This window comes from Neoarius graeffei, chromosome 26 (genome assembly GCF_027579695.1).
Source record: "Neoarius graeffei isolate fNeoGra1 chromosome 26, fNeoGra1.pri, whole genome shotgun sequence".
NCBI classification, from domain to species: domain Eukaryota; kingdom Metazoa; phylum Chordata; class Actinopteri; order Siluriformes; family Ariidae; genus Neoarius; species Neoarius graeffei.
The window spans coordinates 23,769,441-23,791,515 of NC_083594.1; the positions used below are offsets into that span (position 1 = coordinate 23,769,441).

Consider the following 22,075-nt stretch of genomic DNA (forward strand, 5'->3'; position numbering starts at 1 on the left):
GTTGGTAAGATATCATTCAGAACGATCAACTTTTTTTTTTACTTTTTTTTCCCTTTTTTTCCTTTTTTTTTCCTCTTTATTGAAAAACCAAACATTATACAAAACACTGGAAGGGTGGGGTAGAGAAAGAAACATACAGTCATTAATTAAGAAAAGAAAGAAAATTATAAGTTGCCATTTCGGCTTTGCGGTTGTTCAGTCCTTCAAGAGAGTTCATATATGATTTGACCTCATTTTTAAACGCAGCAAATGAGGGTTTCCTTCCCCCCCCATTTACATCTATGAATATGATATTTACCCAAAATAATAAAAAGATTCAATATAAAATTATATGGTTCACAAAATGTTTTTCTTTCAAAGAAAAACAAAACATCTTTTTTACTAAAGGATACACTACAAGACCATACCTCACAACACAGACGCTCAACCTCGACCCAAAAAAACCTTGAGAAAAAACATTCATAAAATAAATGACAAATAGATTCAGACATAGCACCACAGAAAACACATAAATCTGAAAGGTCTGTTTTAAATCTTTGCAATAGTGTGTTTGTGGGGTAAATTAAATGTAATATTTTAAAAGAAACTTCCTTGACTTTGTTATTAAGTATGTAATCACTTAAGCAAACCCAAATCTTATCCCATTCAGAACGATCAACAGACGCGCACTCAGTTTACGCATGACGTAACGCCAGCGTACGATACGATTGGTCGAGTGACTTGTATGACGCTCAATAATGTTTACTACCTGACATTCCGCAACGTCCACAACTGCGAGGGTCGAATACCAAATAGACACAACGTGCACTCCGTAGGGTGCAGAAGCTTCTCATGCCAGATGCCATTCGAAGCGTATAGAGAGAGCGGTTGTGGAACTATTTGGGATACAAGCGCTGTTGAGCCTATTTTGGTCTGTGCTGGTGAAGTGAAGTGAAGTTTAGTCGAAAGAAAGTCGATTAATTTTACATTTGTGTTGGATGTATTGTTCAGTTTGCGATTAGAAAAGACTGTGAAAGTCCATGTGAATTAGTTTTGACGAGTTTAGAGGAGGTGAGTTGTCTTTAATAGTCGTTTTATTTTTGTATTATGAACAAAGAAAAAGTGCCAACCTACTCTTCAGGCCAGAGGACTAAAAGCTAACTTAAAGACTAGCTTGTGTTTCATTTTAACATAAAAGCTGTACCTTGGAAAGTAAAATGTTTTGTATGATATTTTGCAGTTTATGAAGATATTTCGAGATGAAAGTCGAGGTGACCACAGCTGTGAACTTTATCACTACATTATTGAGAAGAACAGGACTTCTGTCTGAAGAACAACTCCAACACTTCAGTCATTCTCTGGAAGAGGCATTAGGAGGTCAGATTAAACATGACATTACACACCTATGACTTCTGACCAAAGTATTCACACAATATTTAGTCTTTATTCATTCAATCTACTTATTTTTCATTTGCACTGAAATAGGCAAGTACCTTTACAATTATACTGACTCCTTGCTATGATAAAAAAGGAAAGCTTATGAGTGTGACTCTCAGTTAGTCACTGATGTATTAAAAAAAAAACCACCTATATTTAATACCGGGATCAGACTACATTATATTTTGTCTTTGACGATGGTCATGATGTCAGATTAGGCAATCATAGTGCCATAACTTCTTGCCATGTCTTGGTCCGGAGACTGGCAACATGACAAGTTTGACCCCGACCAATCATCATTCGCGCCCTTGCAGAGGAGGGTAAAAAAATTGTCAATCATGACTACATTGTCAGAGTTGTTTGTTTACTACGCTAGGGGAGAAAATACAAAATAATTCCGGCATGCTAGGCTGTCGTGGGGGATCTCAGACGCCACATCACTGTTTTTCGATTATGCCACATTATGAGGCCTGTTTGTCATTTCCGACGTTGATATATGGGCCTGACCCTGGAAATTTGCCAGACACTACAAAATCATATCCAAATATGCCTTTTGTGTAGTCCGATCCTGGCGTAATTTACAACATCCAGCATTAGAATAGAATGTAGAATAGAATGTAGAATAGAATAGAATATAGAATAGAATGTATCTTTATGGTGATTGCACATTCACACTGTACAATGAAATTGGAAGCAATCCTATCAGTGCAACATCTGCCTAAGAATATGTCTATATAATGTATATTAACAGCTCGAAAACTCTAAAATTATGCACACACATACAAGACATTTCATACTCTGCTGTTTTTTTTATTGCACAGTCTCTTTAAAAAAAGCAGTGTTTAATGCAGTTATGGCTCTTGGGTAAAAGCTGCTTTTTAGTCTATTTGTCCGTGTCTTAATTGATCTGAACCGTCTGCCCGAGGCCAGTGGTTCAAACAGAGTGTGCCCAGGGTGGGATGGATATTTTGAGGCAGTGGGAACTGTAAAGCTGTTATAGGTAGGGGAGAGGGCATCTTCTGGGTGGTGGTGACGACCCTCTGGAGTGCTTTCCTGTCTACTGCTGTGTGGCAAACAACACACTGATGCAGTATGTAAGTAAGCTCTCTATGGAGCAATGATAGAAAACACAAACAGATTTTGAGTGAGGTGGTTCTTCCTAAGGATTCTCAGGAAGTAAAGTCTCTCAGGGCTTGACATTGGTACCGTAGTTGTCTGACTGGACGAGACAACTAAATGTTCGGTACGGACAAGTCAAATCTGCATCTGCTTGTCCGATGGGACAAGTTGAATTATTCTCAACTCTCCTGGAAGTTCTGGAAGTCTCCCACATATTGATGGCGGCTCCCTGAGAGAGAGCGTGAGCGGATGCTGATTTGCTCTGTCTTGCTAAGTAGACCAATCAGTGTTCTGTATGGGCGGGCTTTACATTTTCTCTCCCGGAGAGAGAGAGTGTGAGTGTGCATCCTGATTGGTCTATCTTGTTAAGTAGACCAGTCAGTGTTCTGTGTGGGCGGGCTTTACGTCTTCTCTCTTGGACCGAGAGTCCATCAGTTCAGTGTATCCAGGAGCGTCGTGACAGAGTGCCCCAAAAAATGAAAAGACAAAACCCACTTCACCTCCGACTACACGAAAGTGTACCCTTGCCTAATGGGGTAAAATAATGACGGTATTGCACGCTGTACTGTTTGTAACAGTGACTTTAACATTGCTGACTTTAACTTGATTTCCTCCAGAAGCTTTGAATTTGGGTGAGATCTCTTGAAACTGCAGATCAGGTAATGGGTTATAACAACACATGCACCATAATGGGGCTTTGGATGGCTTTTGTTTATTGTTAAAGGTTGAGTTTTATTGAAAAATTACAAATCATTAAAGCATAATGAGTGTCATAACTATACCTCTGTTTTGGTAAACTTTGTGAACCAGTGTCAGTAAATGCAGGTTGATTGGAGAGGAGACAGATATGCAGGAACAGTCAGTGCGTTTACATGCACATAGAGAAAATCGAATTTCTGCCGTTGCTCGACTGAAATCGAAGTTCTAAATGCCATGGAAACACCTTAGCTAGGCTGAAATTGAACCGAACTGGATTTCTCGTAATCGAGCTACACGACCTAGATTATGCGATTTTTGCCGAGCTACTTAGTGCATGTAAACCCTATCGAGCTACGTAGTCGAGCTACTTACTTCAGCACTGCCCCTTCCGGAAGTGACGAGTGACGAGACCACAAGCGGGAAACACGACAGCCTCGGTCGGCATGGCAACAGTAGTAGCGAGCAGCAGAAGAGGTCAGGAGGAACAAACGAAGAAGAGAAAATGGCGAGCAGAAACGTGCACTTCTGGAGCAATGAGGAGACAGAGTTCATGCTCATTCAGCTTAAGGAGTTGAATATATTAAAATTCATGGACGGGAGAAAAACGCGCAATGGAGAACACGGAACTGATAACTTTGTTTACACTCTTGAATAGCTCTTCTTCATGACGACAACCGGAAGTGTACCAACACAATGGGGCGTGTAGCGCCACCTATGGCTCGGGTGCACAATGTACCTCACACAATAGCTCGATTTCCTTATGTGCATGTAGGATTGGATTTCTCTGGCACCCCTGCTGGGACCCTTAGCTCGATTACCGACAGCAGCTCGATTTGGATGTGCATGTAAACGCACTGAATGTCTTTATTATAAAAGAAACAAACAGGCATATAATCCAAAGCAGCAGGCTGAATCAATATCGATAAACAGGTAAAAGAGTCGAACAAGGCACAAACAGACTAAACTGGGCAGGACAAGTTCGGAAACTAGAACACAGAGAGCCAATAACCAGGAAGATAATGCAATAACAATGGCTCAGTAATGGTGATAAACGCCGCAGTACTTTGCACCATGTAAGTGTTGGCAGCGTCTTTTTATGCACGCGCTGATTGCGCTTAATCCATGGTAGGTGCTTGTCGTTAGAGGCGCACGCTGTTCAGAGTGCGCATGAGTGAAAGTCCATTGCACGGGTATGACGACCACTTTCCTTTCATTGAACTCGTAAATACACTGTAATAAAAAGGTTATGCTCAGGACAAGTGAAAAATCCTGCTGCTTGTCCAACTGGACAAGTGGATTAAAAAGTTAATGTTGAGCCCTGTCTCTGCTGTGCCTTCTTTATCACTTGTGTGATGTTAGTGCTCCAGGTCAGGTCCTCCTCTATGTGCACCCCCAGGAACCAGGAAATCCGAGAACCTTTCCACACATCTCCCGTTGATGAGTATGGGTAGAATGTCAGTTTTCTTTTCCTGAAGTCTATAATCGGCTCCTTGGTTTTGGTGGTGTTGAGGACCAGGTTGTTGTCTCTGTTTGTTGGTTTTGAGGACCAGATTATTGTCTCTGCACTACCCAGACAGCTGCTCCACTTCGTCCTGATACACGAACTCATTCCCTCCCCCACCAGAGATGAGCCCCACTGTGGTGGTGTCATCCGTGAATTTGATGAGGCTGTTACTGGAGTGGGCGGGGGTGCAGTCGAGGGTGAAGAATAGGGGGCTTGGCACACAGCCCAGTGGGGAGCCAGTGCTGAGGTTGAGGAGATATGGGGGCCTAATCTTACCCTCTGGGAGCAATCAGACAGGAAGTCCTTAATCCAGAGGCAGATGGTGTGAGACAGCGCCAGGTCTGTCAGTTTGGACACCAGTCTGTGAGGGAGGATGGTGTTCAATGCCGCGCTAAAGTCCACAAAGAGCAGCTGAGCATAGCAGGTTTCAGATTATCATTAGAGGATCGTCATCATATAATCGGACATGAAGAACATGTCTGTTTTAGTATCCGGCCAAGATTTTATTGGGATCATCTCGTACAGTAGACGAATCTTACAAGACTGCTGAAATCAGTGCAAAACAGACTTTATATTTTCAATAGGACAGATTTTTATCTCGGGAGCAATAATGCTGGCCAGAAATGCTGCCTTTTTTGAGAACTCCATCCCAAGTGAATGATAGTCATGACATTCTAATAACAAATCTATTCTTAAAACAATATGCAAGTTGAACAGAGTTTTTAAAAGTATTTTTTTCTTTGATTGTAGAGCATTATGAGCATCACTGGTTCCCTGACGCACCATTTAGAGGTTCGGGATACCGCTGTATCCGGATCAATCACAGGATGGACCCGCTAGTAGGGAAGGCTGCTTACAACATTGGTCTCAGCATGGAGCAGCTTTTCTCCCTCTTACCTTGTGAACTTACAATGTGGGTCGACCCCTACGAAGTGTCCTATCGTATAGGGGAGGACGGGTCCATATGTGTACTGTACGAATCCACACCACCACCGCCGGATACTCATCTGAACTCTCTGGATAGCTGCAAAGAGAAACTGAGAATTGGTCAGTCGAGCCCTTCAAAATCATTTAATGTGATGACTGTCTCCAGCTAATCTCTCTGCACATCTGGCCCACATTTGTTTTATATTTTAAATGATAATTTTAATGACTGAATAAATTGGATATATTTTGATTTAGTACTTGATTAACACCTGTAAATATTTGTAAATGTTTTATATATTTTGATTAAAGATGATGCTTCAATTTTTTAATAGTGTGTTTTACGTTATATTTGTGTAATGTATTTTTTATATCTAAAGTAAGTGCATATTTTAGGTGAAACTGTAGCCCATTTGTTGCTATATAATTTCTAACCCCTCTCTACCACATCCATCAATGGAAAGGATCCATCAGAGGCCCACATTAATCCACTCATACCAGTGACAGATACACTACCTTATCAGTGTTGCTGCTGCGAGAATGGTCACCCACCCAAATAACCTATGCTCAAATGTAGCATATGGTAGTTTGAATTAATGTTTATGGGTTCGTTAAAACATGAACTGAAGGTGAAATGTTTGCTGTACCATCATGATACTATATTACACCTTACATACTGCTGAATGTTATGAGACAGTGTATGTGAAGTTTGATTATCACAAGAAAGTCTCCTCCTCTGAAAGTATTAGAATGGTAAGGCCAGTTCTCCTATTTTTACCATGTTATCAAGACATTTGGGCTTGAGATCAAAAGATGAATATGAAATGATAGACTTTGTGTTAAACAACTTTGTGAATGTGGCAACTTTTGTGTGAACCCACCCATTTTTCAAGTGATCAAAAAATACTGGAATAGGTATTTCTTTTTGCCTAGGTGTGCCCTGTTAGGCTGATTCTTTAAACAATTAATAGCTTGGAGTATCTACTCTTGGTTTGAGCCATTGGTTTTGCCTGTGAAGACTGAATTTGTTGTTAAAGACCAGAGAGCTGTCTATGGGAAAACAAGCCCTTTTAAAGTTGAGAAAAAAATTGATCAGAGCTATTCCACAAGCATTGGGCATAACCAGTACAATGTGGAATGTCCTGAAAAAGAAAGAAACCACTGGTGCACTAACAACTCAGCAACAAACGTGTTGGTCAAGGAAAATAACAGCAGATTATGACAGAAACAAGTCAGTGACATCACCAGCAAATAGGGCAGGGGTGTGAGCAATTTTCTATCCACATTCACTGGATATGAGCAATTGCATTGGCTACTCTAGTACTAGTATATCAGCTCATATACCGTGAGTAGAAAAAAACAAAACAGTGGAGCATGTTGGTGAACCAACCAAGGATGAAATAAAAACTCTACTCGAAAACAGCCCCCCCCCCCCCCAAAAAAAAAAGCAACAAAATATGGAATAAAAGAATTTGATGGTACAAATGTCTTTTTTTAATTTTTCAAGAATTATTATAGCATTTTCACAAATTGCTAGTCATTTTGACGGTTTGTTTACATTGTAAGCGGAAATGATTTTGTTGGATATTTTGTATAAAGTTTTTATTTATTCTCATCTCATTATCTGTAGCCGCTTTATCCTGTTCTACAGGGTCGCAGGCAAGCTGGAGCCTATCCCAGCTGACTACGGGCAAAAGGCGGGGTACACCCTGGACAAGCCGCCAGGTCATCACAGGGCCGACAGATAGACATAGACAATCATTCACACTCACATTCACACCTACGGTCAATTTAGAGTCACCAGTTAGCCTAACCTGCGTGTCTTTGGACTGTGGGGGAAACCGGAGCACCCAGAGGAAACCCACGCGGACACTGGGAGAACATGCAAACTCCGCACAGAAAGGCCCTCGCCAGCCACGGGGCTAGAACCCGGACCTTCTTGCTGTGAGGCGACAGTGCTAACCACAACACCACCGTGCCGCCCTTTTTATTTATTGAATTTGCAAAAAATAAAAATGCTCTGTTTTTCAAAATCCAGTGAATATGGATAGAATAAAAAGTTATTACACTCAGTCTCATTGTACTTGGCTTATAACTAACTCAGCTATCAGCTCATGTACGACTTGATTTCACGGAATAACTGTTAAATAAATAAACAAACACACATATGTACTGTATATTACATCCACCACCATGCTGGTGGATAGCTCAGCTGATAACATCACTGACTTAATGCACTCTGGTGCAAGAGGTCATGGGTTTGTGTCCTGGTTGAGGCAACATTGGATGTGGGACCAATGGATGCTTCGATACCCAACATCTACAGTAAAAAACAGCAACTGCTATCGTAACTAGAGATTGATGAGAAGGAGGCAAGGAGGCGTCAGGGTACCAGTTCAGGGGGGTTATCATCATCCCCACACTCGAAGATTGAGACTGGGAACCCCCCAGCACACCCTTGCAAGCAAGAGCTTAATGCACGAGTAGCTGACCTGAAATTGAAGATAGTCACAAAGCTGAACACCTGGAACCGCTGTGCCTGAATACTGTGTGAAGTACCTCCTGAAAATCTCCTCGAAGCAGCAGTATGAACAATCCCTACTATGACCAACAAGCTGATATATGATCCTGCTTGGCTATAAGATGGACACTAACCATAAGGTGCAATATTCCATCATAGAAAAGAAGGTTAGAGGCTAAGACCAAGGTGACCCGGAGAGAAGTTAGCCAGTTATCAGAACTCCAGAAAGTATGAGTATCTAATAAATACAGCAAGCTGTCCATACCTGAGGCCCTAGAGAGTGCCAAACAAAGACTCACAGCCCTGGTTACCCATCTAAGGAGGTACAGAAGCCATACACCAGTGGCAGGGTAATAACAACATGGTTCCAGATCCACCAAGGCTGGAGACTGAACAATACTGAAAAGGGATATGGGAGAAGGAAAAATCATATAACGACAGTACTCTGTGGCTAACAGACCTGAGAGCCAAATACAACAATCTCCCTGAACAAGACCCAGTAACCATCACTGTGGCAGACATTCAAGTAAGAGTCTTGAAAATGAAGAACTGGACAGCCCCAGGCCTGGATATGGTTCATGCCTACTGGCTAAAGAACTTGGCAGCACAGATGAACCAGCTGCTGGGACTCATCCGGAATGGCTGACTAAAGGTCGCATGGTCCTGATCCTGAAGGACCCACAGAAGGGAGCAGTCCTATCCAACTACCGCCATACCCAACTACCTCGTCGTACATGGCTTATAGCGAACTCGACTATCAGCTCATGTACGACTCGATTTCTTGAAATAACTGTTTTATTCTATCCACATTCACTGGATTTTGAGAAACAGATAATTTTTCATTTTTATTTTTTGCAAATTCAATAAATAAAAACTTTATAGAAAATGTCCGACAAAATAATTTCTGCTTAGAATGTAAACAAACCGGTGAAATGATAGTAGCAATTTGTGAAAAATGCTATAAAATAATTATTGAAAAATTTAAAAAATATATGTTCTTACCATAAAATGCTTTTGTTCCATATTTTGTTGCTTTTTTGTATTTTGGGGGGTTTTCTTCTTCTTCTTTAGGGTTTTTTTTTTGGTGGTTGGCAAACCAACTTAAAGGTGCATTACCACCACTGACTGCTGTCGTGTAGAACAGGAGATATTGGGGGGGGGGGGGGGGGGGGAACTATATTCTTTTAGCTGTTTCTTTTTTTTAAATACTTGATAATTTTTGGGGTTTTATTTTCGAGAAGAGTTTTTATGTCATCCTCAGTTGGTTCAGCAACATGCTCCGCCATTTTGTTTTTTTCTACTCATGGTATCTGAGCTGATATCCTAGTAGTAGAGTAGCCAATCAGAGCACGTGATTGCTCATATCCAGTGAATGTGGATAGAATATAGGACAGATCAGTATTGGATTTAAAAAGAAAACCTTTATCCTTACTCCTTCTCTCTCTCTTTATAAAGTTCTTTATATTATATAGACACATCCACAAAAAAAATGCAAGTTAATCAAAAGAATTTTAATTTTGAACCAGTTTGCCATTTTGACAACGCGTCAGTGGAAAACTGGGAGTGCCATCATCGGAGTGAAATACCAGGAATTATTATACATACAGGACACTTTTTTGATGGAATAAAAACATGTATTCTATTCCCTTCTAGTGAGTTTCCTTCATTTGGTTTGATAGCGTCCAATAAATATTGTTAGCATATCGCTTATCCTACGTGTATTACGTCACTCTACCCAGTGGAGAACGAGCATTGAGTAGGGTTTACAATATTGCATGGTTGTCAAGACATGACATCACATGTCAGAGCTGATGTGAATATTCAATGAGAAAGTTTTCCATTCACCAGTGAGCATTGGATGTTGGTAAGTAACCCTCTGTTCTTAACTTTTTGTAAAATCTATAATTTTTCCATCGAATGTGTATGTATTATAATAATAATAATAATAATATTGGGGGCGGCACGGTGGTGTAGTGGTTAGCGCTGTCGCCTCACAGCAAGAAGGTCCTGGGTTCGAGCCCCGGGGCCAGCGAGGGCCTTTCTGTGTGGAGTTTGCATGTTCTCCCCGTGTCCGCGTGGGTTTCCTCCGGGTGCTCCGGTTTCCCCCACAGTCCAAAGACATGCAGGTTAGGTTAACTGGTGACTCTAAATTGACCGTAGGTGTGAGTGTGAATGGTTGTGTCTATGTGTCAGCCCTGTGATGACCTGGCGACTTGTCCAGGGTGTACCCCGCCTTTCGCCCGTAGTCAGCTGGGATAGGCTCCAGCTTGCCTGCGACCCTGTAGAAGGATAAAGCGGCTAGAGATAATGAGATGAGATAATAATATTGGCTGGCTTTTTTCATGGTACATCAGATATATTCCATTGAGCTGGTATGATATTGAACTTGTCTTCAATTCATTCAGTATCATGCTAGCTGAATGGAATATATCTGATATACCACTCAACGGCAGCCAATATTATTCAATTGCTATACATACAGGACACTTTTTCCATGGAATAAAAACGTGTTCTTTACCCTTCTCGCGGGTTTCATTCATTTGGTTTAATAGCATGCAATATTGTTAGTATATAGCTTATCCTACGTATATTATGTCACTTTACCCGATGGAGAATGAGAATTCAATATGGTTTACGATATTGCATGGTTGTCAAGACAACATGGCGTCACACATTGGAGCTGATGCAAATATCCAATGAGAAAATTTTCTGCTGCGCATGTGCACAAGCATTTCTTTGATTGCCGGGAAAGAGAAAGATGAGTTGAACACCTGAAAGGCTACCAAAACTTCATTAGATATTTTTCACACATATTTAAAAGAGAGAAACATACCAACAGACATAAAAAAATTGGAATAGAGACACGTAGGAGACGTAAAACTTCCACACTGGCGAGCGACTGTGACAATTTGTAAACAAGCATGGCCAACAGGTTTGCTTCGTTAAATATGGAAGACTTTGAGAGAATTTTGAAAGAGAGACACATTGAACACCCAAAAGGAATGTATTATAATAATAATAATAATCATATTGGTGCGGCACGGTGGTGTAGTGGTTAGCGCTGTTGCCTCACAGCAAGAAGGTCCGGGTTCGAGCCCCGTGGCTGGCGAGGGCCTTTCTGTGTGGAGTTTGCATGTTCTCCCTGTGTCCGCGTGGGTTTCCTCCGGGTGCTCCGGTTTCCCCCACAGTCCAAAGACATGCAGGTTAAGCTAACTGGTGACTCTAAATTGACCGTAGGTGTGAATGTGAGTGTGAATGGTTGTCTGTGTCTATGTGTCAGCCCTGTGATAACCTGGCGACTTGTCCAGGGTGTACCCCGCCTTTCGCTCGTAGTCAGCTGGGATAGGCTCCAGCTCGCCTGCGACCCTGTAGAAGGTTAGAGGCTAAGACCAAGGTGACCCGGAGAGAAGTTAGCCATGAGATGTGACCCGGAGAGAAGTTAGCCAATATGAGAGATGAGATGAGATAATAATATTGGCTGGCACACACACACACACGTGTGTGTGTGTGTGTGAATTTCTTAAGTCCCAGATTCCCCACGCAAAGGGAAAGAAGTCAAGAAACCTTTATTTGTCACACATACACTCAAGCAAAGACTTAAACACATAGTGAAATTTAACCTCTGCATTCAACCCATCTGAACACACACACACAAGTGAGCAATGAGCACACACACATACCCAGAGCAGTGGGCAGCTGTGCTACAGCACCCAGGGAGCAGTTGTGGGTTAGGTGCCTTGCTCAGGGCACTTCAGCCCAACCTCAGACCAAGGCTTCCCCATGTTGACCTACCGGTAACCACATACCTTTGGACTATGGGGGAAACCGGTGCACCTGGAGGAAACCCATGCAGACATGGGGAGAACATGCAACCAACACACAGAAAGGCCCCTGTTGGCCATTGGTCTTGAACCCAGAACCTTCTTGCTGTGAGGCGACAATGCTAAGCACTACACCACGGTGCTGCCCTGAAAACATCACAGCTGTGCTGAAGATGAAAGTACAGCACTGAAACATAACACAGACTCTAAAGGTCTTGAAATCATTTTGTTCTGCAGCATGTATGAAATTCCCTGCCTATCACCTGGGGCAGCTGTTCCTGCTCCCTGCCCATCACCTGAGGACCTACCATAATAATGTTGCCAGTCTGGTTGGGTAACAGTCTCAGCACCTTGCGCTGCACCAAGAAGTTAGGCAGAAAAACAAGACGAGGTATTTCTGTGATGGTGGCAACCACCAGAGACCACTGGAGACATTAGTCAGTCAGTCAATCAATCAATCAATCAATCAATCAATCAATCAATTCCTCCCCCCCCCCCCAAACACACACACACATTTGCTGAAACATAAGTGCTGGTTATATATTGGGATTTTTGTGAAAATCAGATCAAAGCAACAAACAGGGGACAACAAAGTACCTGTGAGACAAGAAATAAAAGTATAACACAAACATGTGATAGCCTGGGAAATTCTTTCATAGGTTCGCATTTTATCCTAAATATAGTGCTGAATACTGCCAGCTGTATAACTGTTTGTCTTTTGCATGTATCACAAACAGAAGTAAAGTTCTAGCATTTTAAATTCTGGTTGCCAACAGAAGTGAAATGGGGGGGAATCACATTTAAAAATGTCATTCCAATTCCACGAAGACATTCCGCCCATCTATCGCAACAATTATAACTTAATTTACTTATGAAAAAGCCTATGACTGCCATTTAAAAATATCTATCTATCTATCTATCTATCTATCTATCTATCTATCTACAGTGGCATGCAAAAGTTTGGGCACCCTTGCTGAAAATGTCTGTTACTATGAATAGTTAAGTGAGCAGAAGATGAACTGATCACCAAAAAGCATAAAGGTAAAGACGAGACATTTCTTTTCAGCGTTTTATGCAAGATTTGTGTATTATTTTTGTTTTGTATAATTGGAGAGTGAAAAAAGAAAAGGAACACCATGCGAAAGTTTGGGCACCCAAATACACTTGAGTTCTCAGGTAACTTTTACCAATGTTCTAGACCAGGGCTTTTCAAAGTGTGGGGCGCGCCCCCCCTGGGGGGTGCCAGAGTTCTTCAGGGGGGGCGCAACGTGAGAGACAAAATGGATCGATTTTTAGTACCTAAAGCTACAGGGAGTGAGGAGACGGCCAAGCAAAAAAACAGAGCCTCCAGGATGTTGCGATTTGCAATTTCAGCGCAAATTCAACCAATCCCCACGAATTCAGGGCGGTGCTGCAATTATATCCAATCACCGCAACTTTCCCGCAAATTTGACCAATCGTTGGCGTCGTCTTGAGGTGACGTCGACAAACTACCTTCCGCCTTACTTCCGGATGTCTATGTTCAAGAGAAGCAGCATGCGCGCAGTGTTGCCAGATTGGCGGTTTCAAGTGCATTTTGGCGGGTTTTGAACATATTTTGGGCTGGAAAACGTCAGCAGTATCTGGCAACATTGCATGATGTGCGAGTCAGTGTTTATGTAGGCTTAAATTCTGTTACTGAAAGTGTGTTATGTTTACAGTGAAGGACTGTGTGCACTTTATTTTTTTTTTTACTTAATACAAGAAATTAATGGATGCCAACATTTTTGCCAAAATGGTATTTTATTTTCCATTGTTTCGGCAGCTTCAGCATCATACTGTGAGATTCTGTTCAAATTGTTTTTTTTTTCCTTCTATGAAGCCTGAGCCATGTATTTTATTAGTTTATTGTTTAATTTAGTCTTCAGGAGAAACTGCCTGCACACGGTACTAGTATTAATAGTTTTTTTTTTCTTACATGAAAGCTGAGGCATTTATATTATATTTTAAGGTAACTTCATGTTGTGCTGTGAGGTTCTCTGCACTTTAACTTTTGAACCAACAGGAGCATTTGGATAAGTAAAGCCTATTTTTCTGCATTTTTGTAGTCCTGGTAATCTTTTATATTGGTAAAGTTGTTTATAGGACCATTTCTCAGTGTCTTTTTTTTTAATCAATAGTTTTTCAGTAATAACTTAATATTTAACATATCACTCAATTTTAATCACAAAAAGAGAAAATCGCAACAATTTCTCACAACTTTCACTTCCTCCCGCAATGTAATCGCAACAAAAACCTAAACACCGCAACTTTCATCGCAATTTTTTTGGAAACCCCCGCAACAGCAGACATTTTAGCCCGCAACAATCACAAAAAAGGCCCGCGGAATCCTGGGGGACTGGAAAAAGAAGGAAGTATGACCACGATTATTTAAAGTTTGGATTTTCATGGACTGGATCTGAAGATGCTCCACTGCCACAGTGTGTTGTCTGCCAAGAGGTGCTAGCTAACTATGCTATGAGATGTTTAAAATGTGTAAAACAAGATGTTTTAAAAAGCACAGATTTTTAAAATGTGAAAAAGAAAAAAATAATGTGTAAACCAACCATTTTTTTTAAATATGAATGGAACATTAAGTATAGCAACAACAAAAACTGTAAGGGGGGCGCTGTTGTTTATTTGCTCTCCGAGGGGGGGCTGACTCTCCCACACTTTGAAAACCCCTGTTCTAGACCTTAATTAGCTTATTGAGCTGTGGCTTGTTCAAATTCTTCGTTAGGAAAGGTCAGATGATGCAGATTTCAAAGTTGTATAAATTCTCTGATTCCTCAAATTTGTCCCTAAAATCAACAGCCATGGGCTCCTCTAAGCAACTCCCTCGCATTCTGAATAATAAAATAATTGATGCTCACAAAGCAGGAGAAGGCTACAAGAACATAGCAAAGTGTTTTCAGGTAGCTGTTTCCTCAGATTGTAATGTTATTAAGAAATGGCAGTTAACAGAAACAGTGATCAAGGTGAGGTCTGGAAGATGAACAAAACTTTCTGAAAGAACTGCTCATTGGATTGCTAGAAAGGCAAATAAAAACCCCTGTTTAACTGCAAAAGACCTTCAGAAAGATTTAGCAGACCCTGGAGTGGTGGTGCACTGTTCTACTATGCAGTGACACCTGAACTGTTAAGGTGTCAGGCTGGGATTTGAACCTGGTTCGCTGGTGTGATAATCCAGCAAACCCCCACTAGGCCACCAGGGGGATGACGCAAGTGCAGAGGTGTGAGGCGGAAGTAGAAAAAGTATCAAAAAGTTTATTTACAAAATGTACAATCCACGGCAAAATACAAAAGTAATCCAAAAGCTCAGAATATAAAGAGAAAATAAAAAATATCCAAAAGTTCAAAGTCCAAAAATAAGAAAAGAAAAGGCAAAAATGCAACTGCTCAGAAGATCTCAAAAATGGTACAAACAAAATTCAAAAAGGTCCAAAAAGAAAGCAAAGTACAAAAACCACAAAGACACAGGCAAGGAACATGGAACAGAGGGAACTAGCACTAACAGGCATAGCATAGGAAAAAGACTCTGTGACAAGGGAACAAACAGAGGGGTATTTATACACACACTAATTAAGGAACAGGGCGGGGCAGGAAACAGGCAATGAAGACAAACACAAAAACACAGTGGCGGCCTCTAGAGGCCAAAACAAACATGACAAGATGGAAATAACAGCGGCCTCTAGAGGCCAAAACAGTCCCAGTCCTAACAGGACCCCCCCCTCTAGGAGCGTCTCCTGACGTTCCCAGGGCGATCCGGATGGGCCGAATGGAAGTCCCGGCATAGTCCTTTATCTAGAATGTCCCAGGCGGGGACCCAACAGCGTTCCTCAGGGCCATAGCCCTCCCAATCTACTAGATATTGAAGCCCGCCGCGGACCCGGCGGGAGTCAAGCAGGCGATGCACGGTGAACACAGTCTGAACCTGGAAGATGCGGGGGGGTGGGAGGTTCCTAGGGGCAGGGGCATACGTGGACGTCAGTACGGGCCACAACAGGGAAACATGGAATGTGGGGTTGATCCTCAGAGTCCGGGGCAACTGGAGCCGGTAGGCGACAGGGTTCACCCTGCACACCACCTTGAAGGGGCCAATGTAGCGAGGAGCAAGCTTGCGGTTCTCCACCCGCAGCGGAAGGTCCTTAGTGGACAGCCAAACCCGCTGCCCAGGGCGGAAAGAGTGGGCAGGTCTTCTATGGTGGTTGGCCTGAGTCTGGTTGGTTCTGGAGGTCTGGATGAGGGTCTTCCTGACCTTGCTCCAGGTCTTGCGACACCATCTCACATATTGGTTGACCGAGGGCACCCCTGCGTCCTCCTCCTGCTCCGGGAACAGAGGTGGCTGGAACCCGAATTGGCACTGGAATGGCGACAGCTTGGTGGCCGATGACTGCAGGGTGTTGTGGGCGTACTCTGCCCATGGCAGCCAGGTGCTCCACGATGTCGGGTTATCCATAGCCAGGCCTCGCAGGGTGGTTTCCAGGTCCTGGTTGAGCCTCTCCGTCTAGCCATTGGATTGTGGGTGAAACCCAGAGGAGAGGCTGGCAGTGGCTCCGATGACCTTGCAGAACCCGTGCCACACTCGGGAGGAGAACTGGGGCCCTCGGTCTGAGACGATGTCCTGCGGGAGACCAAAGACTCGGAAGACATGAGTGAATAATAGCTTAGCAGTTTCAAGAGCAGAAGGGAGCTTGCACAGTGGTAAAAAGCGTCAGGCCTTGGAGAATCTGTCAACTATGACCAATATGACAGTGTTACCTTGTGACTCGGGGAGACCCGTGATGAAGTCGACTGCCACGTGGGACCAGGGACGCTGGGGAATGGTCAGAGGATGCAGGAGACCCTGGGGGTGCTGTCGTGGGTTCTTGCTTCTGGTGCACACTTCGCAGGAAAGGACGAATGACCTCACTTCCTTCTCCATGCTAGGCCACCAGAAGCGCCTTCTCAAAAAGTCCAGGGTCCTTCAAGCTCCCGGGTGGGCGGTGAGAGGGGACGAGTGACCCCACTGGAGAACCTTGGCCCGGGCTTGATGTGGGATGTACAAGAGGCCCGGTGGCCCCGTCCCAGGGCCAGGGTCCTGGCGTTGGGCTCGTCGGACGGCCTCCTCAATACCCCAGCGGATAGGGGCCACAATCCGGGACACAGGGATAATAGGCCCGACTTCACTCTCCCTGTTAGTGGCAGAGAACAGCCTGGACAGTGCGTCAGGTTTGGTGTTCTTGGAGCCGGGGCGGTACGATAGGGTGAAGTCAAACTGACTGAAAAACAGGGCCCACCTAACCTGTCATGGGTTCAGTCTCTTGGCTTGCTAGAGGTACTCCAGGTTCTTGTGGTCCGTCCAAACCAGGAATGGATGTTGCGCTCCCTCCAGCCAGTGCCTCCACTCCTCAAGGGCCAGTTTGACCGCTAGTAGTTCTCAATCCCCCACATCGTACTGGGACTCCGCAGTACTCAGGCGGTGGGAGAAGTATGCGCAGGGGTGCAGCTTTCCTTCCGAACGTTGAGAGAGCACCGCGCCGACACCACTGTCCGAGGCGTCCACCTCCACGATGAATGGTTGGGAGGTGTCCGGGAGGACCAGAATGGGTGCCGTGCAGAAGCGGTGCTTGAGGTCTTTGAACGCCTTTTCCGCCTGAGGAGACCAGACATAAGATCCACCTGTCCCTTTGGTGAGGTCCGACATGGGTGCTGCTACAGAACTAAAGTTCCTGATAAACTTGCGGTAGAAGTTAGCAAATCCTAAGAACCGCTGAACCTCTTTGATGGACTTGGGAGTGGGCCAGTCCCTGACGGCCAGGGTCTTGGCTGGGTCCATTTGGAGTTGGCCTGGCCGTACAATAAAACCCAGAAAGGAGACCTTGGGAACATGAAATTCACATTTCTGGGCCTTGGCGAACAGATTGTTCTGTAGCAGCCTCTGGAGAACCTGGCGGACATGGTGGCGGTGCTCCTGCACGGTCTTGGAAAAGATAAGGATGTCGTCGAGGTAGACAAAAACGTACAGGTTAATCATGTCCCTCAAGACGTCGTTGATTAGGGCCTGAAAAACAGCTGGTGCGTTGGTGAGTCCGAAGGGCATCACCTGGTATTCGTAGTGCCCAGACGGGGTGTTAAAGGCAGTCTTCCACTCGTCTCCCTGTCGGATACGGATGAGATGGTATGCGTTCCGTAGGTCCAACTTGGTGAAGACAGTGGCGCCTTGGAGCAGATCGAATGCTGTGGACATCAGCGGAAGGGGATATCGGTTGCGCACAGTGATCTTGTTCAGGCCCCTGTAGTCAATACATGGTCGGAGCTCCCCATCCTTCTTGCTGACAAAGAAGAAGCCGGCACCAGCAGGTGAGGTGGAGGGTCGAATGAACCCAGAGACCAGGGCGTCTTTGAGGTATTCCTCCATGGCCTTGCGTTCTGGCTGAGAGAGGGAAAACAGTCTGCCACGAGGAGGGGTAGTCCCAGGGAGCAAGTCGGTGGCACAGTCGTAGGCCCGGTGCGGAGGAAGAACGGCGGCCCTGCTTTTGCTGAATACCTCCTTCAAATCCCAGTACTCTGTGGAAACTTGAGATAGCTCGGTGAGATCAGGGGGCTTGGCAGGAGACACAGGAGAGCTAGAGAGCAGACAAGAGGCATGGCACACAGGGCCCCATTCCACAACCTGGCTTGTTACCCAGTCTATGCGAGGGTTGTGGCAGGTAAGCCAAGGAAGGCCTAGAATCACTGGGAACTCTGGTGAAGGAATCAGGTGCAGGGATATTTCTTCCTTGTGACCTTGAGACTGGAGGAAGACTGGAGAAGTTACTTGGGTGACTCTTCCATCACCTAAGGCTTGGCCATCCAGGGCAGACACAGACAGTGGGACTTCAAGAGGTGCAGTCGGGACATTGATACTTTGGGCGAAGTGAACATCCATAAAGTTTCCAGCCGCCCCGGAGTCTAACAAGGCTTGACAAAAGTGGATGGACTCACCCCAGGAGATGGAGACCGGGATGTAAACTCCTTGGCCAGGAAGTTCAGGAGAGAGGGTAGGCCCCGTCACAACCCTCCCTCGGCTGGACGGGGCGGTCCTTTTCCTGAGAGTTCGGGACATGATGCTCGGAAGTGACCAGGCTTGCCACAGTAGATGCAGCACTTGTCCCTCCTTCTGCGCTCCCTCTCAGATGTGGAGAGGCGAGTACGACCCACTTGCATGGGTTCTGGACAGTCACTGGAGGAGGTAGACGGGCTCCAGGTAGAGGCAGGGAGGCCGGGGAGGCTCAGTACTTGGCGGCGTTCTCTCATCCTGTTGTGCAGACGAGTAGAATGTGAGATCAGTGTTTCGAGGTCACTAGGGCATCTGATAGAAGCCAGACCATCTTTGATGGGGTCAGACAGACCATGGTGGAAGGCTGACACCAGGGCAGTCTCGTTCCATCCACTTACTGCTGCGAGCGTCCGGAATGAGATGGCGTAGTCTGCGACGCTTCCCCCTTGCCGGATGGACATGAGCTTTCTGGTTGCGTCTTTACTGATGTCTGCTTGATCGAAGACACGAAGCATCTCCTCAGTAAACAGCTGGAAATCAGAGCACTCAGGTCCCTGTCTCTGCCAGATAGCAGTGGCCCAGGCCCGCACCTTACCAGCTAACAAGGTTATCACAAAGGCAATCTTGCAGCGATCCGTAGTGTAGGTGGTAGGCTGAAGCTCAAAGGTGAGTTGGCACTGGGTAAGGAACTCTCGACACTCACTGTGCTTGCCGTCATACCTCTGTGGTGCAGGAAGGCTGGGTTCGCGAGGTGAAGAAGGCAGCATGGCAGGAGGCACTGGAGCAGGAGCGGATGGTGGAGCAGGAGCAGAATCAGGCGGAGGAGATGGGGGCAGAGAAGTCAGCTGTGCCAGGGTTTTCCCAATCTGATGAAGCAGTACCTCGTGGCGAGCAAGGGTCTCACGTTGGCTTGCGAGAGTCCGTCCATGAGTGTCCATGGTGGATCCGAGGTGTGTTAACGCAGCCATCATTCCCTGAGGGTTGGCCGGGTAGACAGATGAAGAAGCCTCTGCTGAGTCGGTCATGACGGAGTCTTTCTGTTAAGGTTTTGCTGGGATTCGAACCTGGTTCGCTGGTGTGATAATCCACACCAGGGGGATGACTCAAGTGCAGAGGCGTGAGGCGGAAGTAGAAAAAGTATCAAAAAGTTTATTTACAAAATGTACAATCCACGGCAAAAAACAAAAGTAATCCAAAAGCTCAGAAGATAAAGGGAAAATAAAAAATATCCAAAAGTTCAAAGTCCAAAAATAAGAAAAGAAAAGGCAAAAATGCAAACGCTCAGAAGATCTCAAAAATGGTACAAACAAAATTCAAAAAGGTCCAAAAAGAAAGCAAAGTACAAAAACCACAAAGACACAGGCAAGGAACATGGAACAGAGGGAACTAGCACTAACAGGCATAGCATAGGAAAAAGACTCTGTGACAAGGGAACAAACAGAGGGGTATTTATACACACACTAATTAAGGAACAGGGCGGGGCAGGAAACAGGCAATGAAGACAAACACAAAAACACAGTGGCGGCCTCTAGAGGCCAAAACAAACATGACAAGATGGAAATAACAGCGGCCTCTAGAGTCCAAAACAGTCCCAGTCCTAACATGAACAAATATGACCTTATTGAGAGAGTCATCAGAAGAAAACCTTTCCTGCGTCCTAGCCACAAAATTCAGTGTCTGAAGTTTGCAAATGAACATCTAAGCAAACCTGATGCATTTTGGAAACAAGTCCTGTGGACTGATGAAATCAAAATAGAACTTTTTGGCCACAATGTGCAAAGGTATGTTTGGAGAAAAAAGAGTGCCAAATTCCAGGAAAAGAACACCTCTCCAACTCTGAAGCATGGGTGTGGATCGATCATGCTTTGGGGTTGTGTTGCAGCCAGTGGCACAGGGCACATTTCATTGGTCAAGGGAAGCATGGATTCAAATAAATACCAGCAAATTCTGGAAGCAAACATCACACCATCTGTAAAAAAGTTGAAGTTAAAAAGAGGACGGGTCCTACAATAAGACGATGATCCAAAACACACCTCAAAATCTACAATGGAATACCTCAAGAGGCACAAGCTGAAGGTTTTGCCCTGGCCCTCACAGTCCCCTGACCTAAACATCATTGAAAATCTGTGGATAGATCTCAAAAGGGCAGTGCATGCAAGACAGTCCAAGAAACTTGTAGAACTGGAAGCCTTTTGCAAGGACGAATGTGTGAAAATCCCCAGATAAGAAGTGAAAGATTATTAGCTGGCTACAAAAAGTATTTACAAGCTGTGATAATTGCCAAAGGGGGTGTTACTAGGTACTAACCATGCAGGGTGCACAAACTTTTGCTTCAGGCCCTTTTCATTTTTTGGTATTTTACACCTGTAAATGATGGAAATAAAAATGTAATCTTGTGGAAAATATTAAAGAAATGTGTCATCTTTACCTTTATGCCTTTTGGTGATCAGTTCATCTTCTGCTCACTTAACTATTCACAGTAACAGACATTTTCAGCAATGGTGCCCAAACTCTATCTATCTATCTATCTATTAAGGGAAATAACCTGAGTGCTGTATTTGATTAGCAGTATCATTCTCATCAGTCTCTGTCTCATGACTTGACTGATCTCTGCTTTATTGACTAATTGTTTTAAACATTTTAAAAACTTTGCTGTCATCTATACAATATGTGCATGCCCTTCTCTTAGTTTTGATCATATGATGGCACAGGAGAATGACAGTAATTTTGAGAGCTGCTATCTGATTACATACTGAAGTGCTAATGCTTCTGATCATTTCTTGCATGTACATTATATAACCAAAAGTCTGTGGACACCTGACAATGACACATGTATGTGGGCAATCCTCACACTGTTGCCACAAAGATTGACACAATTATAGAGAATGTCTTTCAAGGTTTTAACTTTTCAGTGCTCAAAAACAGGAGAGCTTGCAGGCACTAGGAGCACGCAGAAACATCCCCCGCTCAAGCTGCGCTCTCCTCTTGTGCGCTCAAAAACGCTTCAAACGATACGATTCAAACAATAATTA

At 44.2% G+C, this 22,075-nt stretch overlaps 1 protein-coding gene across 1 annotated transcript; it reads left to right on the forward strand.

Moving 5' to 3' along the window:
• The first annotated feature begins 842 nt into the window (after window positions 1–842).
• LOC132874047 (protein BTG1-like) lies at window positions 843–5,994 on the forward strand. The gene is made up of 3 exons (XM_060909923.1): window positions 843–1,050; window positions 1,220–1,356; window positions 5,489–5,994. Exons 2-3 carry the CDS (start codon window positions 1,239–1,241, stop codon window positions 5,833–5,835), a joined length of 465 nt encoding a protein of 154 aa, XP_060765906.1. The 5' UTR covers window positions 843–1,050; window positions 1,220–1,238; the 3' UTR covers window positions 5,836–5,994.
• Window positions 5,995–22,075: the final 16,081 nt, after the last annotated feature.

What these genes read in the sequence shown, in the direction of transcription:
- LOC132874047 (XM_060909923.1), top strand. Translation starts at nt 1,239, where the DNA reads ATGAAAGTCGAGGTGACCACAGCTGTGAACTTTATCACTACATTATTG. An exon ending in TCTGGAAGAGGCATTAGGAG is followed by an intron (nt 1,357 to 5,488) that starts GTCAGATTAAAC and finishes CTTTGATTGTAG; the next exon opens with AGCATTATGAGCATCACTGG.